Genomic DNA, 19,799 nt, shown 5'->3' on the forward strand with positions numbered 1-19,799 from the left:
AGTGTAAGGGACGTGGTGTGGTTGCAGATTTAATTGGCACTGAACACTCAGGCCCTTGGCTTGGTGCTGAGCCATAGCTGCCCAGCAACTCCAGAGGATGAGGAACTCTTCCCAAACTGTGAAGGCTTTGGGGTTTTCTGTGGATCTTTTCAGCTGGATAGTTTTTCTCTCAATGTCAATTTTTTCACTGTGTATACTTCCTGGAGCCATCAGAAAAAGCCAGCTTACTCTTCAATTTTTATAATTATTATTTTTTAAAGATTTTTATTTATTTATTTGTCAGAGAGAGAGAGAGCACAAGCAGGGGGAGCGGCATGCAGAGCCGGCAGAGGGAGAAGCAGGCCCCCCACTGAACAAGGAGCCTGATGTGGGACTCGATCCCAGGCAAGACCTGAGCTGAAGGCAGACACTTAACCAACTGAGCCACCCCACCATCCCTATAATTATTATTGTTACCAGAGAAATGAAATGCCACAGTCACATGATTTCCCAAAGCCCTGCTCTCCACCTTCACTTTGTGCTTTGCCACTCCTGAGGGTAATGATGCTGCCATGTGCATATGTAAAACTATTAACTGATAGCTTGAAAGGGCACCCACCCAAATCATGATGATTTTTGCTGCCAGGTAAAGGGGAGAGAAATTGCATGGGAAAGAGAAGAAAGGGGAATTCAAATTTTGCTAAGGCATTTTCTTTCTTTTATTTTAAAAGGAAGCTAGAAGCAAATATGAAAAAAAGTGTTAGTACTTACAAATCCTAGTTGGCAAAGTTTTATAATATTATTTTTAAACTTTTTGTATTTTTCAAAATTTATCCCTCCCCACTCCCCATACAAAACTAAGAAAGTAAGTCATAAAACTGTTACATCAAAAGTACACATACACACACACGGCAAAAATCACATCAGTAAATACTCGAAATCATTACATTATATAAAATCCAAAAGTCACAAAAAGCAAAAGCTGTCTTTTACTCATCTGTGTTCCCCTGATGCTCACTTGTCCTTCCCTAGAGCCAAACACTATTACCAATTTTTTAGTATGCTTCAAAAGATATTTAATGCATTTAAAAGCACATACCTATATCAATTCTATAAGCAAAAGATAGGCATTTTTGCACATGTTGCTTTGTTCTATATACAATGTAGAAATGGTCTCCCATCAATACATATAGAGATCTCTTGTTCTGTATGGCTTCATAGTGTTGCAATGTGTTGATATGCCCTAAGTTAATCAGTGGATATCTACTATTTTGCAGTCTTCTGCTATTAGAAATAAAGTGAACTTCAATTAACTGTACAGAAGTAATTTCATACATGTTTGAGCATTTACATAGAATAAATTCCTAAAAGAGGAATTGCTCGGTAAAGGGATATGTGCATTTATTTATTTTTTAAAAAAATATCTATTTATTTGAGAGGGAGAGTGAGAGAGCAAGAGCTGGGGGAGGGGCAGAGGGAGAGGGAGAGGGAGAACGAGGGAGAGGGAGAGAAGCAAACTCCCCACCGAGTGTGGAGCCCAATGCAGGGGCTTGATCCTGTGACCCCGATGCCATAGCCTGAGCCGAAATCAAGAGTCCAACACGGAACTGATTGAGCCACCCAGGTGCCTCAGGGAAATGTGCATTTAAAATTTTCACAGTTGGGATGCCTGGGTGGCTCAGTCAGTTAAGTGTCTGCCTTTGGCTCAGGTCCTGATCCCAGGGTCCTGGGATGGAGTCCCACATCAGGCTCCTTGCTCAGCGGGGAGCCTGCTTCTCCCTCTCCCTCTGCTGCTCCCTCCACTTGTGCTCTCTCTGTCAATTAAGTAAATAAAATCTTTAAAAAAAATTTTGTTCACAGCTTCTGCCAGATTGTTCTTGACAGAACTTTATGGCAATGTATGATAGTGTTTTCCCCCTGCCAAACAGTAAAACCATTAGGTTTGAAATTAATGATTTTTTTTCAGTCTAATAACTGAAAAAGACTAATGTCTTATATTTTTTAACTGATACTTCTATATCATGACTAAAGTTTCTGTATGTTCAGGAAATATTTTAAATTCCTTTACTATGTTCTTCCACATTTGGGTCTTTTGCCAATTTTCTTTTTAGGAGCTTAGAATTTTTCTCTTTGATTTGTAGAAACTTTTTTTTAAAAATAAGGAGCTAACTATTTGTCTTTGAATTTTGTTGCAAATATTTCCCCAGTGTGTTGTTTCTTGAACTTGTTGTGGTGTTTTTGCTACAAAGATAATTTTGTTTAAAATAGTCAATATTTTCAGGGTGCCTCAGTCACTCAGTCAGTTAAGCATCTGACTCTTGGATTCGGCTCAGGTCATGATCTCACAGTTGTGGGATTGAGCCCCACATTGGGTTCTGTGCTCAGTGCAGAGTCTGCTTCAGATTCTCTCTCTGCTCTCTCCCACTCACTCTCTCAAATAAATAAATAAATAAATGAATAAAATCTTTAAAAAAATAATAATAAAATAGTCAATATTAAAAAAATAGTTTTCTTTCATGCTTTCTGATTGAGAGCTCTATTTAGGCCTTCCCTATACTAAGATTATAAAAATAAATGTCCCACTTTTTCTTCATGTACTTCTGTGGTTTCCTTATTTTTACACATAAGTATTAGGTCCATCTGGAATTTATTTGGTGTCAAGTGTGATGCATGACACAAGCTTAAATATTTTCAGATAGGTCCCCGAGTCATTTAACATCATTTATTGAATAATCCACTTTTCTCCAACTAATCTGAACACAAGCTTTAAAATATGCTACATTCACACACATAGTTGGATTTATTTTTGGACATTCTAGTCTGTTCCATTGACCTGCCACACAGCAGAACCACATCGTTTTAATCAATACCTTTAAAATACAGTTTAATATTTGGTAATGTTAATTACCCTCAGATTTCTTCCTTTTTAGATTTTTCCTGGATATTCTTGCTTTTTATCTTTCAATGACTAAACTCATTTCGATGCTTCAAGGAAAGATCTGTTGGTATTTTTATTGGAATAACATTAAATTTATAGATTACTTAGTGAAAATGTGTAATTTATGATTTGGGGTCTTCTTATCCAAAAACAGTCTGCTTGGGGCACGTGGGTGGCTCAGTTTCTAAGCGTCTGCCTTCAGCTCAGGTTGTGATCCCAGGGTCCTGGGATAGAGCCCCACATTGGGCTCCCTACTCTATAGGAGGCCTGCTTCTCCCTCTCCCATTCCCCCTGCTTGTGTTCCCTCTCTTGCTGTGTCTCTCTCTGTCAAACAAATAAATAAAATCTTAAACAACAACAACAACAACAACAACAACAACAGTCTGCTTTTTATCGGTTCCAATTCTCTTTGGGTTCTTCAGTTTCATTTCATAGCTTTATTCACACAGAGTGTGTACATTTCTTCTTACAGTTATTCTTAATTTATCTTTTTTTAAAATTACTACAGGACTTTTTTCTTTCATGATAAATTCTAAGTGGATGCAGTTTGCATATATGAAGGCTATTGAATAGAAAATAATATACATAGATTAACTTTACGTTTTACTGATTTATTTGTTCACCCTTCTTTCTTAAAACTACAACTTCCTTCTCAGTTCATTTTTCTCATGCTGGGTACATTATTCAGTGAGTCTTTCAGATATAGGTCATGACTCAAAAAAAAATCCCAAGGTGTTGCAAGCCTGAAGATGTATTTATTTTGCTGTCAATTTTGAATGATAGTTTGGGGAGAGAAGTCTAGGTTCAAAGTTGTTTTTCCACAACAGTTTGAACCTACTGCCCATATTCTTGCATCCAGTCTTGCTAATGAAATAGTTACTGTCAAATCCATTCTTCTTTTTGTAAATTATCTAAACTTTTTTCTCTTTAGGATTAAAAATATCTTTAATGTTCTGAATCTTGATGGTAGTATGGTACATGTTGGACTCGTCTATTCTGCCCATTATTCTGGAACCTATTTTAGTCTAGGGAGATATGGCAGTGGTGCTTTTGCCCCCTGAGGGACACTTGGCAATATCTAGAGGCATTTTTGTTTGTTGTAGCTGGGAGTAGGGGGTTGCTGCTAAACATCTTATAATACCCCAGAAAGCCCCCCACCCCCAACAAAGATTTATCCAGCTCAATCTGCCAATAGTGCCAACAGTAAGAAAGCCTGAGGTATGGGTATTTTAGTTTGAGGCCTAGATGTGGCCACAAGGAGGTCAAATGGAATTGGCCTCAGTCTCACATTAAGTTTCTGGCTGTGAATCCTGACTTTGCAGTAGAGTTGTTGTCCTGGGCTTGTGGTGGGGCCAACCTCTGTCTATTACTATAGTTTACCCACTCTTCCCTCCTTCTGCAAATGCCTCATAGTTTTTGGTCCACAGAGAAGTGCTTTTGTTATTTTAGAGCATGACTATATAATAATGCTTTAAGATATCTTTTCCATTATTTCTATGAATTCTGTTTTGAGAGAGAGAGAGATTTCAACATGTGACCTTTGAGGTCTTTATACAAAGGTACAAAGTCAATAAAATTAATTCTAGCAATACTGAAAGAAAAAAAGAAGCAACACATCACCCATAATCCCAGCAATCAGAAACATTCAAGGTTAAAAATATACCAGAAAGCAGGTTTTTTTAATATATCACATAATCTATAAGAACAGCTAGACAAAAGTAATTATATTAAGTGGAAAGATATTATACATACTATTTAAAAATTATTTTCACATTTTACTTGAAATGAATGGAAGAAAAGGCAACTAATAAAATTGAAGAGCTGAACTACATAATATATTTCTTAACCTAAGAACTTTTAGCTACTAAAAGATCCAACATTAAAACAATTAAATTGAAAAAAGCAATTAAAATGCTTGGAATCATTTTTAAAGTTACATTAAAATCTGTATTAGTATTAATCAATTCCTTGCCATGAAAGATGACGTTAGCATTTAGAATTCTTCACTCTCCTTCCTGACTCCCTAACTTTTGTTGATTACCATAATGGGCATCTGTTGTTTCAACCTACAGAACATCCTCTCACCCTATACTAGTAACCAATATTCTTTCCATGTTACATCGACTTTTGGAGATTTTCAACCAAGGGGTCTTTGCTATGGTAGCTAAGAGTGGAGTGGAGTATCCACACTAGGCAAATACAAGTCTTTCACTGTAATTTGATCTTCATAAGCCAAAGTAAAGAAAATGACTGGAGCCAATTCCTACCAGCCATCTAGATCCTTGGATCTTCCCAGGTACTAATCTTCTCTAAGGCCTATTTGGTCAGCTTGTCTTTGATTCTGTGAGTGGTCCTCCCTCATGATTCCAATAAATTCTTTTTGTTTTTGTTTAAATTGTCCAGAGCCTGCTTTTGTTCACTGAAACAAAAAAAAAATCTATGTGATATAAAAATGTTTTTACTTTGTCAAGGTTTATAACAGTATTTTCTGTAATCATAATTCCTATTTATCTTAGTTATACACAGGTGAATGGACTTAAAGTCCAATTACCATTATCCTTTATTTTCACATATTGCCTGATTTAGCTAGATTTCCTCACTGAGTAATTTTTACTCAAGAATACTTAATGACAAACAATGAATCATGGAACACTACATCAAAAACTAATGATGTACTGTATGGTGACTAACATAACATAAAAAAAAGCACGATTAATGAGTTATGTATTTATAGAATTCTTTCCTATACAAAAATATCCATGAACTTCCTTTGAATTAGAATGATATTTTAGCTAGATTTAATATTTTTAGGTCAAAAATTTTCCCCCAAGAACTTTATACATATTGCTTCATTGTCTTAGTGGAGTAACAGGGATCATATTTATCCTCACTTTGCAACTGCAAAATCAGACAAAACATATGAAATGACAGGGTTCAGTGAAGAACTGATCCCTGAGATATGGGAAATTAATGAGGTGATCTCTATTACTGCCTCTGTTTACTGCCTATAGAGTTTCTAGGCTGCAGTTCAGAAAGGGGAAAATTTAGGTACAGTTTGGCAATCTCTGTGAAGTGAATAGACAGAGTTGGGACTTTAGGGAGGCCAAGGAAACTAGACTTTGTAGGGCAGAATACCAATGAAGACAGAGCTTCACAAAGAGAAAATTCTAAAACCTGCAAAGCATCCCCTTTGAGTATTCAGCTGAGTACTTATCAACTTGTGTCTGTGAGGAAATGTTTGAGGATGAAGAAAGACCCACCCAAAAGTATTAGAGGGAACAATCCTTGGAGCTCACATAGATCAGAAATAGTCCCTATTCCCACCAACCAGAGTGAAAAACATCAAAATTCACAAGGCATTAGGTAAGAGAGTACTCAGAAGAGTTTTGCCTCAGTAGGTGTAAAAAGTTAACCCTAGATTAAATGTTGCTCTGGTTCTGTAAAACAAAGCTTAAAAACAGGATCCAAAAAGATCAAACTAATTCCAAGTAACTTAACCATATCTCAGACCAAAGCTCAAAAGTACTTGTAAGAATACAAAAACATTCAGCATCCAATAAGGTAAAACTCACAATGTCTGGCATTGAATAAAAAATTACCATGTATGCAAAGAAGCTAGAAAATACCAACCATAGAGAGGAAAAAAATCCATTTGAAACTAACTCAGAATTAACACAGCCAATATAATTAATAGACTATAAGGTTGAAATAGACATTATAATTGTATTCCATATGTTCAAGAAATGGAAGAAAGATTGAACATATTAAGTAGAAACAAGAAAAATATTAAAAAAGGATCTGAATTAAGCTTCTAGAAAAGGATTAGAAGATGAAACAATGTCTAAGATGAAAAATACACTGAACGGTATTCATGGCATATTAAACATTGTACAAAGAAGAAAAAAATAGTGAACTTGAAGACAGCAACAGAAACCAGCTGATATAAAACACAGAGAAAAAATTTAAGGCACAGAGCATCAGTGAGTTGTGGAACATAGTCAAGTGGCCTGATATACATATAATTGAAGTATCTGAGGAGAAGAAGGGGTATAGAAAATATATTGCAGGAAATAATTGATGATGGATCTTTTTAAATAAAATAAGTTCACCCCAATAAAAGATAAATCATGTAAAAAGAGAGAGAGAAAGAACTGAGAGAAGAACTGAAAAATTTTCAGTTAGTGAAAACTGTCAACCCACAGACCCAAGGAGTTTTCAACAAATCTCAAGCACAAGAAATTTTTTTAATTACCTAAGGTCATTATAATTAAATCACCTAAACCAATAATAAAATCTTAAAAGCAGTCAGAAAATGATACATTGTGTACAGAGCAATAAAGATGAGGATGACAGCAGATTTATTGTTGGAAATTATGCAAGATAAAAGACAATGAAGGAATATATTTAAATAACTGAAAAACAAAACTATCAATCTAGGCCTCTACCCAACAAAGCTATCTTTCAAAAACAGAGGTGAAATGCTTTTTTCTGTACATACAAAATCTGAACGAATTCATCAGCAGCAGATCTACACTATAAAAAATGAAGAAATTTCTTTGAGTAGGAGAATGATGCAAGATAGAAATCTGGATTCACACAAAGGAAGGATAACCATCAGAAATGGTAAGTATAAAGAATTTTTTTTCCCTAAGTGCTCAACATCGCTCAGCATCAGGGAAATCCAAATCAAAACCTCAATGAGATACCACCTCACACCCGTCAGAATGGCTAAAATTAACAAGTCAGGAAACGACAGATGTTGGCGGGGATGTGGAGAAAGGGGAACCCTCCTACACTGTTGGTGGGAATGCAAGCTGGTGCAACCCCTCTGGAAAACAGTATGGAGGTCCCTCAAACAGTTGAAAATAGAGCTACCATATGACCCAGCAATTGCACTACTGGGTATTTACCCCAAAGATACAAATGTAGGGATCCAAAGGGGTACGTGCACCCCGATGTTTATAGCACCAATGTCCACAATAGCCAAACTGAGGAAAGAGCCAAGATGTCCATCGACAGATGAATGGATAAAGAAGAAGTGGTATATATACACAATGGAATATTATGCAGCCATCAAAAGGAATGAGATCTTGCCATTTGCAACGACGTGGATGGAACTGGAGGGTGTTATGCTGAGTGAAATAAGTCAATCAGAGAAAGACATGTATCATAGGACCTCACTGATATGAGGAATTCTTAATCTCAGGAAACAAACTGAGGGTTGCTGGAGTGGTGGGGGGTGGGAGGGATGGCGTGGCTGGGTGATAGACATTGGGGAGGGTATGTGCTATGGTGAGCACTGTGAATTGTGCAAGCCTGTTGAATCACAGATCTGTACCTCTGAAACAAATAATGCAACATATGTTAAGAAAAAAGAAAAAGAAGAAGATAGCAGGAGGGGAAGAATGAAGGGGAGTAAGTCGGAGGGGGAGACGAACCATGAGAGAGGATGGACTCTGAAAAACAAACTGAGGGTTCTAGAGGGGAGGAGGGTGGGGGGATGGGTTAGCCTGGTGATGGGTATTAAAGAGGGCACGTTCTGCGTGGAGCACTGGGTGTTATGCACAAACAATGAATCATGGAACACTACATCAAAAACTAATGATGTAATATATGGTGATTAACATAACAATAAAAAATTAAAAAAAAAGAATTTTTTTCCCTATTATTTAAAACTCTTTAAAATACAAGTGGCTGTTTAAAGCAAAAATAATATCAACGTGTTGTGGTATGTATAACATATATAGAAGTACAGTGTGTGGCAATAAAGCACAAAGCCTGGGAAGGAGAAATGGAAGTAGAGTGTTATAAAGTTCATGAAATGGTATAATATCACTTGAAGGAAGACTGTGATGAGTTAAAGATATATACTGTAAACCCTTAACGTGCCACTAAAATAACAAAACAAAGAGTTATAATTAATAAGCCAATAAAGGAGACAAGATGTAATTGTTTAAAAATACACAATTAAGCAGGAAAGACTATCCAGTGGGAAAAAGAGTCTCTTTGACACATGCTGTTGAGAAAACTGTCAGCTACATGGAAAAGAACAAAACTGGACCACTTTTTTTACACCATACACAAAAATAAACTCAAAATGGAATCAAAGACCTAAATGTCAGACCTGAAACCATAAAAATCCTAGAAAAGAGCAAAGGTAGTAATGTCTCTGATATCAGCTATACCAATATTTTTCTAGATAGGTCTCCTGAGGCAAGAGAAATAAAAGCAAAAATACACTATTGGGACTACATCAAAATAAAAAGCTTCTGCATGGCAAAGGAAACAATCAACAAGACTAAAAGCCTTCCTACTAAACAGGACAAGATATTTGCAAATGACATATCTGATAAAGGGTTAGTATCCAAAATATATAAAGAACTTATACAATTCAACACCTAAAAAACAAATAATCCAATTTTATTTTTTAAAATATTTTATGTATTTATTTGACAGAGAGAGAGAGAGAGAGTGAGCACACAAGCAGGGGGAGCAGCAGAGGGAGAGGGAGAAACAAACTCTCTGCTGAGGGATGGGGACTTGATCCCAGAACCCTAGGATCATGACCTGAGCTGAAGGCAGACATTTAACCAACTAAGCCACCCAGGCGCCCCTAAATAATCCAATTTAAAGACAGTGATCAAAATTACTAACATCATTAAAAGAATAAAATGAAAAAGAATAATGTAATATGGTTTATAAGAAATTACAGTTTGTACCTTCTGATCTTACATTTTGAACTATTGTACAACCGTTTCTGGCCCATAAAAGGGCAGACACATGACCCCCCTCCGCCCTTCCTACTCTCCCAGTGCCTCTTACTCAGGCATGTCTGTGCATTGCTGTATTAAAAATAGTGAAAATATCTGAGTCCACCTGGCACACATGGCTCAAAGATCTTCTCATGACGTCTTCCCTCACTAAGCACTTCCCCAACCATGTTGAATAACCAGCTTCTCCCTCTATCTACTTACCTACCTATGTGTAAACACACACACACACACACAGAGTCTCTGCAGCTCAGGCACCTCTAATCACTACTCTGATGTCCCTCATAACTAACCGAAATTCTTGTACTTGTATTTGTGTACTTAGGTATGATTTACCTCTGCCCCAAAGAAGGAATCTTGTCTATCTTATTTTCTACCCTATCATTAACCCATTCCCCCACCCCAGCACCTAGAAGAATATACGCCTCAGAGTGAGTGCTCGTTAAATATTTGATGATTAAATGTTTAGGTCACCTGGTTTCATGGTTAACTAGAGATGAGAGCTACCTAATTGTTTCTTAGACTGGGATCTTCCTGTCAAATGGAAACCTTCAGAATATAGAGATGTTTCTTCGCCCTGGAAGCCAGACAGAGCAGAAGATTGTGGAAAACAGCTGGCTCGGCTGCTGTTGGATTGAACCCAAAAACGATGTTTCTTTCCAGGCCTGAAAATCGTCGGACACTGTCCAACACAATGTGATTGGCCATGATATCTGATGCATCCTTGATCTGTACTAACAGGTCAGATTCCTCACTGAGCTGAGATATTTTTCTTTTCCTCATTGCTCTTAGGAGCTTATCTCTATATTTTTCCACTTCACTTGCTTTGCTGAAAAGCACAGCAATGTCCTTGGGAGAATAACCATTCCTAAAGAGAGACTGACATTTCTCTGCTACTTGGACAACCATCTCTTCCAAGTCCAAGTACTCCATAATCTCAAAGTTGCCTGGAATACCCTGAGCCCATTTAGCTTTACGAACCATATCCAGGGACCCCAGGGGGATGTTAGGTGGAGGATTTTCTTTGACCTCCTGCATTACTTCTTGCAGGTAGTTAGCTATTGGATCTGCATTGCGGACCACTCTGGTGAGCTCTTCTCTTGGATACTGGGCTTCGAGAGCAGGGAGGCCACTGTGGCTCAAGTGGCTGGTCTGAAAGTAGTCCAGAAAGATCCAGAGAATTCCTGGGCAATCGTTTTCTCTCTCAGTGATGTTTTTTGCCTTCTCATACCAGTCCCCGTCTTCAATACGGAAATTCTGAGCTTCATCAATAATGATGTGCTGAATCTTTTGAAAGTCATTTTTCATGAAGGTTTTCCGGGTCACTGCCTGGCAGATGTTTTTCTTGCTGAAAATGTAAGAAACATAGTCAGGTTTCCCCACTCAAACAAAGGAAGCCAATTCTACCCCCCCCCTTTTTAAAGAGGGGTAAGGGGCAGAGAGAGAGTGAGAATCTTAAGCAGGCTCCACACCCAGTGCAGAAGCCAATGTAGGGCTCGATCTCACAACCCTGAGATCATAACCTGTGCCAAAATCAAGAGTCAGAGGCTTAACCAACTGAGCCACCCAGGCACCCATCAATTCTACTCTTAAACTCTTCTAGACATAGTAAATACAATATGAATTTTAGCAAGTGAATTTAAAGCCAAACCAGTCAAAGTTACTCCAAAAAAAGAAAATGGATATAGTTAGGCTGCATACCTCACAAACTTCCTCAGGGGCTGATTTTCACAGATGTAAAGAATGTCACTTGGTTGACAGTGAAAAACATTCCTGATCTTCTCCATTATCCTAAGAGCCAGGATGGTCTTCCCTGATCCAGGTAAGCCATGAATAAACAGTTCTCTGGTCATGCGAATGTTCTTTGACAGCAACTCATACTGTTTATCTGTGAGTATGTTCAAAACCTCAGAGCCCAGCTCTTCACTTAAGAAAGATCGGAATCCAAGCAAGACTATCACAAGGGACTGTAACAGAGCTTCCACGTGCTGGGTGGTTCTAAGGTTATAGGACTCGGGGTAAATTGGCAAATCTGAACAATGAAGAGTCTCTGCTGTTCTATCAGGATTCAGCAGGAAGACCAAGGGAGTGATGCACAATTTCCCAGTGTAGCCACCTGTGTTCACCAGCTTCTGCTTTAAGGTACGGGCGACTGTCATAGAATAGCCCATCCTGCTTGCATTGCACTCACTGAGGATGGTGTAGAGGAGTGGGATGTTGTTCTGGGAAAGCAGAAGAGCATCACAGATTACTCCCTGCTTCTCTGGCAGACCCAAGTCCACAGCCCAGCTTCGAGAAAAAATCAGTATTCCTTGAGAGAAACGGCTCATTTCCTTATTTATTAAGTCTCTGAGTCCTTTATGTTTTGAGAACAGTTCCTTGTAGAGGTTTTCTGGAGTATACACCACTCTGTCTGATAATACTAAACAGGGAAAGAATTGGAATAAATTAGAGAATCCCAAGACAAGCTAGTAATCATCATTATATGTAATAGATTCACTCCATATTTGGGCCCAACCATGTATCAGTACTAGCATGCATTAATAATGAAAAGATCAAGCAATTCCCAGTCTGCTGGAGCTGATAATTGACTGGCATAACAGAGAGAAACAATAATTATACAAAGTGGTAAATACAATGGGAAAGAAATGCACAGAGCATTATGCAATTACAAACGAGAGGTACACCTTGAGAAAAAAAAAATATGAAAGTCTTTATGAAAAAGGAGACACCTGAGCTGCTTCTTAAGGGATGGCTGTGAGTTAGCTTTCCGAAGGATGGGAGAATAGAGAAACAGGCAAAAGGGGACTCATGAGTAAAGCACAGAGACAAGAAACAGCAAGGTCCATGCAAGAACCTCCAAGAAGTTTGTGTTGTGAAAAGCACAAAGGAGGAAATGAGGATGGGGAACAAGGCATTATAGTGCCATCTTAACACCTGGCAACACTGACTAGTGTTAACAATACTGTGTTATAGGTGGGAGGAGCAAGATGGTGGAGGAGCTGGTCTCAGGAATTCAGCTGGATAGGGATCAAACCATTCTGAACACCTACAAACTCAACAGACTGAAGAAAAGAATAACAGCAACTCTATGAACAGAAAAGCGACCACTTTCTGGAAGGTAGGACGTGCAGAGAAGTGAATCCGAGGCGATATTCGGGAGGATAGACGGCGGGGGAGGGGGCCTCCGTCGGCCGCTTCTGGCAAGTGCTAGAGCCGCGGAGCACAAAATCGGAACTTTTAGAAGTCGGCTCCGCTGAGGGACGTCGCTCCAGTGGCTAAGCGGGGGGTGGAACCCTCGCAGGACAGTGTGGTCTCAGGCCCCTCGGGGTCACAGAAAGACCGGGGGTGCCTGAGTGCGGCAGAGCTCCCAGGTATCGGAGTGGGAAAGCCGGCTGCAGAGACCGAGCCGAGGTGCGGGCTCTCAGCTCGGGGTTGCCATAAACCGTGATCCGCGGCCCAGTCGCGCCACTGCTCCTCCAGGAGGGACCCAACAAGCGGCAGAGCTGGGGAGACTCCCCTCTCGCCCTGGGAGGAGCGGCGCGGGAGAGCACCGCAGGGATCTGCTGGGTTTGGAGACTCCACACGGGGTCGGGAGCCAGAGATAGAAACGCTCGGTCACAGGCCGGGTGAGCACGGAGTGCGGCCGGAGACCAGGGAGACGGGAGTGACTGCTTTTCTCTGGGGGCACACCGAGGAGCGGGGCCCCGAGTTCTCAGCTCCTCTGGGCGGAGACTGGGAGGCCACCATTTTCACCCTGGTCCTCCAAAGCCGTCCGGAGAGCTTGCAGGGAACAAAAGCTCCTGAGAGCAAAGCCGAGCAGATTACTTAGCCTGGACCAGCAAGGGCGGGGCAATTCCGCCTCCAGCAAAGACATTTGGGAACCACGGCAACAGGACCCTCCCCCAGAAGATCAGCATGAACAGTCAGCCAAGACCAAGTTTACCAATCAATGAGAACGGCAGAACTCCAGCGCTAGGGGAATATTGCACATAGAATGCATGGCTTTTTTTTTTTTTACCATGAGTCATTAGTCTTCTTTCTTTTCTTTCTTTCTTTCTTTCTTCCTGTCTTTCTTCTTTCCTTCCTTCCCTCCTTCCTTCCTTCTTTCTCTCTCTCTCTCTTTTTTTTTTTTTAAGATTTCTTTATTTATTTGACAGAGAGAGACAGCGACAGAGGGAATACAAGAAGAGGGGAGTGGGAGAGGGAGAAGCAGGCTTCCCACCGAGCAGGGAGACCAATGCAGGGCTCGATCCCAGGGCCCTGGGATCATGACCTGAGCCGAAGGCAGCCTCCCAACCAAGTGAGCCACCCAGGTGCCCCTCTTTAGTCTTTCAAAGTTAATTTTTTAATTTCTCTTTCTTTTTTTCTTTTTCTATTTTTTTAGTTGAATTTTTCTTCTTTCCTTTTTCAGCCAACATCTTATCAATTCCTTTTTAAAAATCTTTTTTAATTTTCATTTTTAGTCATATTCTATCCCTTCATTGTATTTAACCTTATTTTTTGAAAATATATAAGTTTTTCATTCTTTAAAATTTTAGGAGGTAATTTATTCCAACAGACCAAAATACATCCAAAATCTAGTCTGTGGCTCTGTTCTATTCACCAGCTTGATCATATTCTCTTTTTTTTTTTCCCTTTCTTTCCCCCCCAGTTACAGGTCCCTTTTGATTTGTTTAGTGTATATTTTTCTGGGGTTGTTGTTAACGTTTTAGCATTTTGATCTCTCATTCATCTATTCTCATCTGGACAAAATGACAAGATGGAAAAACTCACCTCAAAAAAAGAACAAGAGGTGGTACGGACTGCCAGGGACCTAATTAATACAGACATTAGTAAGATGTCAGAACTAGAGTTCAGAATGACGATTATAAAGATACTAGCTGGGTTTGAAAAAAGCATAGGAGATACTAGAGAACCCCTTTCTGGAGAAATAAAAGAACTAAAATCTTACCAAGTCGAAATCAAAAAGGGTATTAATGAGGTGCAGTAAAAAATGGAGGCTCTAACTGCTAGGTTAAATGACACAGAAGAGAGAATTAGTGATATAGAAGACCAAATGATGGAGAATAAAGAAGCTGAGAAAAAGAGAGATAAACAACTGCTAGATCACGAGGGGAGAATTTGAGATAAGTGATACCATAAGCGAAACAACGTTAGAATACTGGGATCCCAGAAGAAGAAGAAAGAGAGAGAGGGGCAGAAGGTATATTGGAACAAATTATAGCAGAGAACTTCCCTAATTTGGGGAAGGAAACAGGAATCAAAATCCAGGAGGCACAGAGAACTCCCCTCAAAATCAGTAAATATAGGTCAACAACCTGACATCTAATAGTAAAACTTACGACTCTCAGAGACAAAGAGAAAATCCTGAAAGCAGCTCGGGAGAAGAGATATGTAACCTATAATGGTAGAAACATTAGATTGGCAGCAGACCTATCCACAGAGACCTGGCAGGCCAGAAAGGACTGGCATGATATATTCAGAGCACTAAACGAGAAAAATATGCAGCCAAGAATACTATATCCAGCTAGACTGTCACTGAAAATAGAAGGAGAGATAAAAAGCTTCCAGGACAAACAAAAACTTAAAGAATTTGCAAACACCAAACCAACCTTACAAGAAATATTGAAAGGGGTCCTCTAAGCAAGGAGAGAGCCTAAAAGTAACACAGACCAGAAAGGAACACAGACAATATAGAGTAACAGTCACCTTACAGGCAATACAATGGCACTAAATTCATATCTTTCAATAGTTATCCTAAGTGTAAATGGGCTAAATGCCCCAATCTAAAGACACAGGGTATCAGATTGGATAAAAAAACAAGACCCATCAATATGCTGTCTGCAAGAGACTCATTTTAGACCCAAAGACCCCTCCAGATTTAAAGTGAGGGAGTGGAAAACCATTTCCCATGCTAATGGACACCAAAAGAAAGCTGGAGTGCAATCCTTAGACAAATTAGATGTTAAACCAAAGACTGTAATAAGAGAGGAGGAAGGACACCAAATCACCCTTAAAGGGTCTATCCAACAAGAAGATCTAACAATTTTAAATATCTATTCCCCCTAACATGGGAGCAGCCAGTTCTATAAGCCAATTAATAACAAAATCAAAGAAACACATCAACAATAATACAATAATAGTAGGGGACTTTAACACCACCCTCACTGAAATGGACAGATCATCTAAGCAAAAGATGAACAAAGAAATAAGAGATTTGAATGACACACTGAACCAGATGGACTTCACAGATATATTCAGAATATTCCATCCCAAAGCAACAGAATAGACATTCTTCTCTAGTGCACATGGAATAGTCTCCAGAATACATCACATCCTAGGTCACAAATCAGGTCTCAACTGGTACCAAAAGATTGGGATCATTCCCTGCATATTTTTGGACCAAAATGCTTTGAAACTAGAACTCAATCACAAGAGGAAAGTCAGAAAGAACTCAAATACATGGAGGCTAAAAAGCATCCTACAAAAGAATGAATGGGTCAACCAGGAAATGAAAGAAGAATTTTTAAAAATTCTTGGAAAGAAATGAAAATGAAAATACAACTGTTCAAAATCTTTGGGATGCAGCAAAGGCAGTCCTGAGAGGAAAGTATACAGCAATACAAGCCTTTCTCAAGAAACAAGGAAGTTCTCAAATACACAACCTAACTCTACACCTAAAGGAGCTGGAGAAAGAACAGCAAATAAAGCCTAAACCCAGCAAGAGAAGAAAAATAATAAAGATCAGAGCAGAAATCAATGAAATAGAAACCAAAAGAACAGTAAATCAGATCAACAAAACTAGGAGCTGGTTCTTTGAAAGAATTAGTAAGATTGATAAACCCCTGGCCAGACTTATCAAAAAGAAAAGAGAAAGGACCCAAATAAGTAAAATCATGAATGAAAGAGGAGAGCTCAAAACCAACACCAAAGAAATGCAAACAACAATAAGAACATATTATGAGCAACTCCATGTCAGCAAATTAGATAACCTGGAAGAAATGAATGCATTCCTAGAGATGTATAAACTACCAAAACTGAACCAGGAAGAAATAGAAAACCTGAAAAGACCCATAACCAGTTAGGAAATTAAAGCAGTAATCAAAAATCTCCCAAGAAACAAGAGCCCAGGGCCAGACGGCTTCCCAGGGGAATTCTACCAAACATTTAAAGAAGAATTAATACCTGTTCTTCTGAAACTGTTCCAAAAATGGAAATGGAAGGAAAACTTCCAAACTCGTTTTATGACTCCACCATTACCTTGATCCCCAAACCAGACAAAGACCCCATCAAAAAGGAGAATTACAGACCAATATCCCTGATGAACATGGATGCAATAATTCTCACCAAAATACTAGCCAATAGGATCCAGCAGTACATTAAAAGGATTATTCACCACAATCAAATGGGATTTATTCCTGGGTTGCAAGGTTGGTTCAACATCTGCAAATCAATCAATGTGATACAATACATTAATAAAAGAAAGAACAAGAACCATACGATCCTCTCAATAGATGCAGAAAAAGCACTTGACAAAGTACAGCATCCTTTCTTGGTTAAAACTTTTCACAGTGTAGGGATAGAGGGTACATACCTCAATATCATAAAAGCCATGTATGAAAAACCCACAGCGAGTATCATACTCAATGGGGGAAAACAGATTTTTTTCCCCCTAAGATCAGGAACATGGCAGGGATGTCCACTATCACCACTGCTATTCAACATAGTACTAGAAGTCCTAGCCTCAGCAATCAGACAACAAAAAGAAATCAAAGGCATCCAAATAGGCAAAGAGGTAAAACTCTCACTTTTTGCAGATGATATGATACTTTATGTGGAAAACCCAAAAGACTCCACCCCAAAACTGCTAGAAATCATACAGGAATTCAGTAAAGGGGCAGGATATAAAATCAATGCACAGAAATCAGTTGCATTTCTATACACCAAAAAGAAGACAGAAGAAAGAGAAATTAAGGAGTCGATCCCATTTACAATTGCACCCAAAACCATAAGACACCTAGAATAAATCTAACCAAAGAGGCAAAGAATCTGTACTCAGAAAATTATAGAATACTCATGAAAGAAATTGAGGAAGACACAAAGAAATGGAAAAATGTTCCATGCTCATTGATCAGAAGAACAAATATTGTGAAAATGTCTATTCTACCCAGGACGATCTACACATTCAATTGCAATCCCTATCAAAATACCATCCACTTTTTTCAAAGAAATGGAACAAGTAATCCTAAAATTTGTATGGAACCAGAAAAGACCCCGAATAGCTAGAGGAATGTTGAAAAAGAAAAGCAAGGCTGGTGGCATCAGAATTCCGGACTTCAAGCACTATTACAAAGCTGTCATCATCAAGACAGTATGGTACTGGCACAAAAACAGACACATAGATCAATGGAACAGAATAGAGAGCCCAGAAATGGACCCTCAACTCTATGGTCAATTAATCTTTGACAAAGCAGGAAAGAATGTCCAATGGAAAAGACAGTCTCTTCAACAAATGGTGTTGGGAAAATTGGACAGCCACGTGCAGAATGAAACTGGACCATTTCCTTACACCACACACAAAAATAGACTCAAAATGGATGAAAGACCTAAATGTGAGACGAGAGTCCATCGAAATCCTTGAGGAGAACACAGGCAGCAACCTCTTCGACCTCAGCCGCAGCAACTTCTTCCTAGAAGCATCGCCAAAGGCAAGGGAAGCCAGGGCAAAAATGAACTACTGGGACTTCATCAAGATAAAAAGCTTTTTCACAGCAAAGGAACAGTCAACAAAACCAAAAGACAACTGACAAAAAGGGAGAAGATATTTGCAAATGACATATCAGATAAGGGCTAGTATCCAAAATCTATGAAGAACTTATCAAACTCAACACCCAAAGAACAAATAATCCAATCAAGAAATAGGCAGAAGACACGAACAGACATATCTGCAAAGAAGACATCCAAATGGCCAAAAGACACATGAAAAAATGTTCCACATCATTCAGCATCAGGGAAATCCAAATCAAAACCTCAATGAGATACCACCTCCCACCAGTCAGAATGGCTAAAACTAAGAAGTCAGGAAACGACAGGATGCAGAGAAAGGGGAACCCTCCTACGCTGTTGGTGGGAATGCAAGCTGGTGCAACCCCTCTGGAAAACAGTATGGAGGTTCCTCAAAAAGTTAAAAATAGAGCTACCCTATGACCCAGCAATTACACTACTGGGTATTTACCACAAAGTTACAAATGTAGTGATCTGAAGGGGTACGTGCACCCCGATGTTTATAGCAGCAATGTCCACAATAGCCAAACTATGGAAAGAGCCAAGATGTTCATCGACAGATGAATGGATAAAGAAGATGTGGTATATATATAATGGAATATTATGCAGCCATTAAAAAAATGAAATCTTGCCATTTGCAACGATGTGGATGGAACTAGAGGGTATTATGCTAAGCGAAATAAGTCAAACAGAGAACACAAGTATCATATGATCTCAACGATATGAGGAATTTGAGAAACAAGACAGAGGACCGACCATAGGGGAAGGGAGGAAAAAAATGAAACAAGATGAAACCAGAGAGACACATAAACCATAATAGACTCTTAATCTCAGGAAACAAACAGGGTTGTTGGAGTGGTGGGGGTGGGAGGGATGGGGTGGCTGGGTGATGGACATTGGGGAGGGTATGTACAATGGTGAGCGCTGTGATTTGTGTAAGACTGATGAATCACAGACCTGTACCCTGAAACAAATAATACATTATAGGTTAATAAAAAAAATAATAAAAAAATACTGTGTTATATATCCGTAGGTTGCTAAGAGAGAACGTAAATGTTCTCACCACACACACACACATACTCGGTAATTATGTGAAGTGATGTTTATGTTAATTAACCTAATTGTGGTCGTCATTTTGCAATATATACATGTATGAAAAAAATCATGCTGGGGGTGCCTGGCTGGCTCAATTGGTGGAGCACGCAATTCTTGATTTTGTGGTTATGAGTTTGAAACCCCCACTGGTTGTAGAGATTACTTAGAAAAATAAAACCTTTTTAACCAACTGAGCCACCCAGGCGCCCCGAAAAATAAAACCTTTTTAA

At 39.1% G+C, this 19,799-nt stretch overlaps 1 protein-coding gene across 4 annotated transcripts in view; it reads right to left on the bottom strand.

Annotated features, from left to right (window-relative positions):
- Window positions 1-674: 674 nt before the first annotated feature.
- Window positions 675-19,799, bottom strand: part of SLFN5 (schlafen family member 5) — a 41,681-nt gene continuing 22,556 nt past the window's right edge. For all 4 annotated transcript variants that reach the window (XM_028109243.2, XM_028109241.2, XM_028109244.2 and 1 more), the window contains 2 exons: window positions 11,389-12,109; window positions 675-11,035 (listed from right to left, as the gene is read on the bottom strand). In XM_028109243.2, the coding sequence (XP_027965044.1) occupies window positions 10,225-11,035; window positions 11,389-12,109 (1,532 nt within the window). In that variant the 3' untranslated portion in view covers window positions 675-10,224. The remainder of the gene's footprint in view (window positions 11,036-11,388; window positions 12,110-19,799) is intronic.

The sequence above is a fragment of the Eumetopias jubatus genome, unplaced genomic scaffold (genome assembly GCF_037043125.1).
Source record: "Eumetopias jubatus isolate StellerSeaLion01/CBP00866 unplaced genomic scaffold, mEumJub1_p1.0 scaffold_10, whole genome shotgun sequence".
Classification (NCBI taxonomy): Eukaryota; Metazoa; Chordata; class Mammalia; order Carnivora; family Otariidae; genus Eumetopias; species Eumetopias jubatus.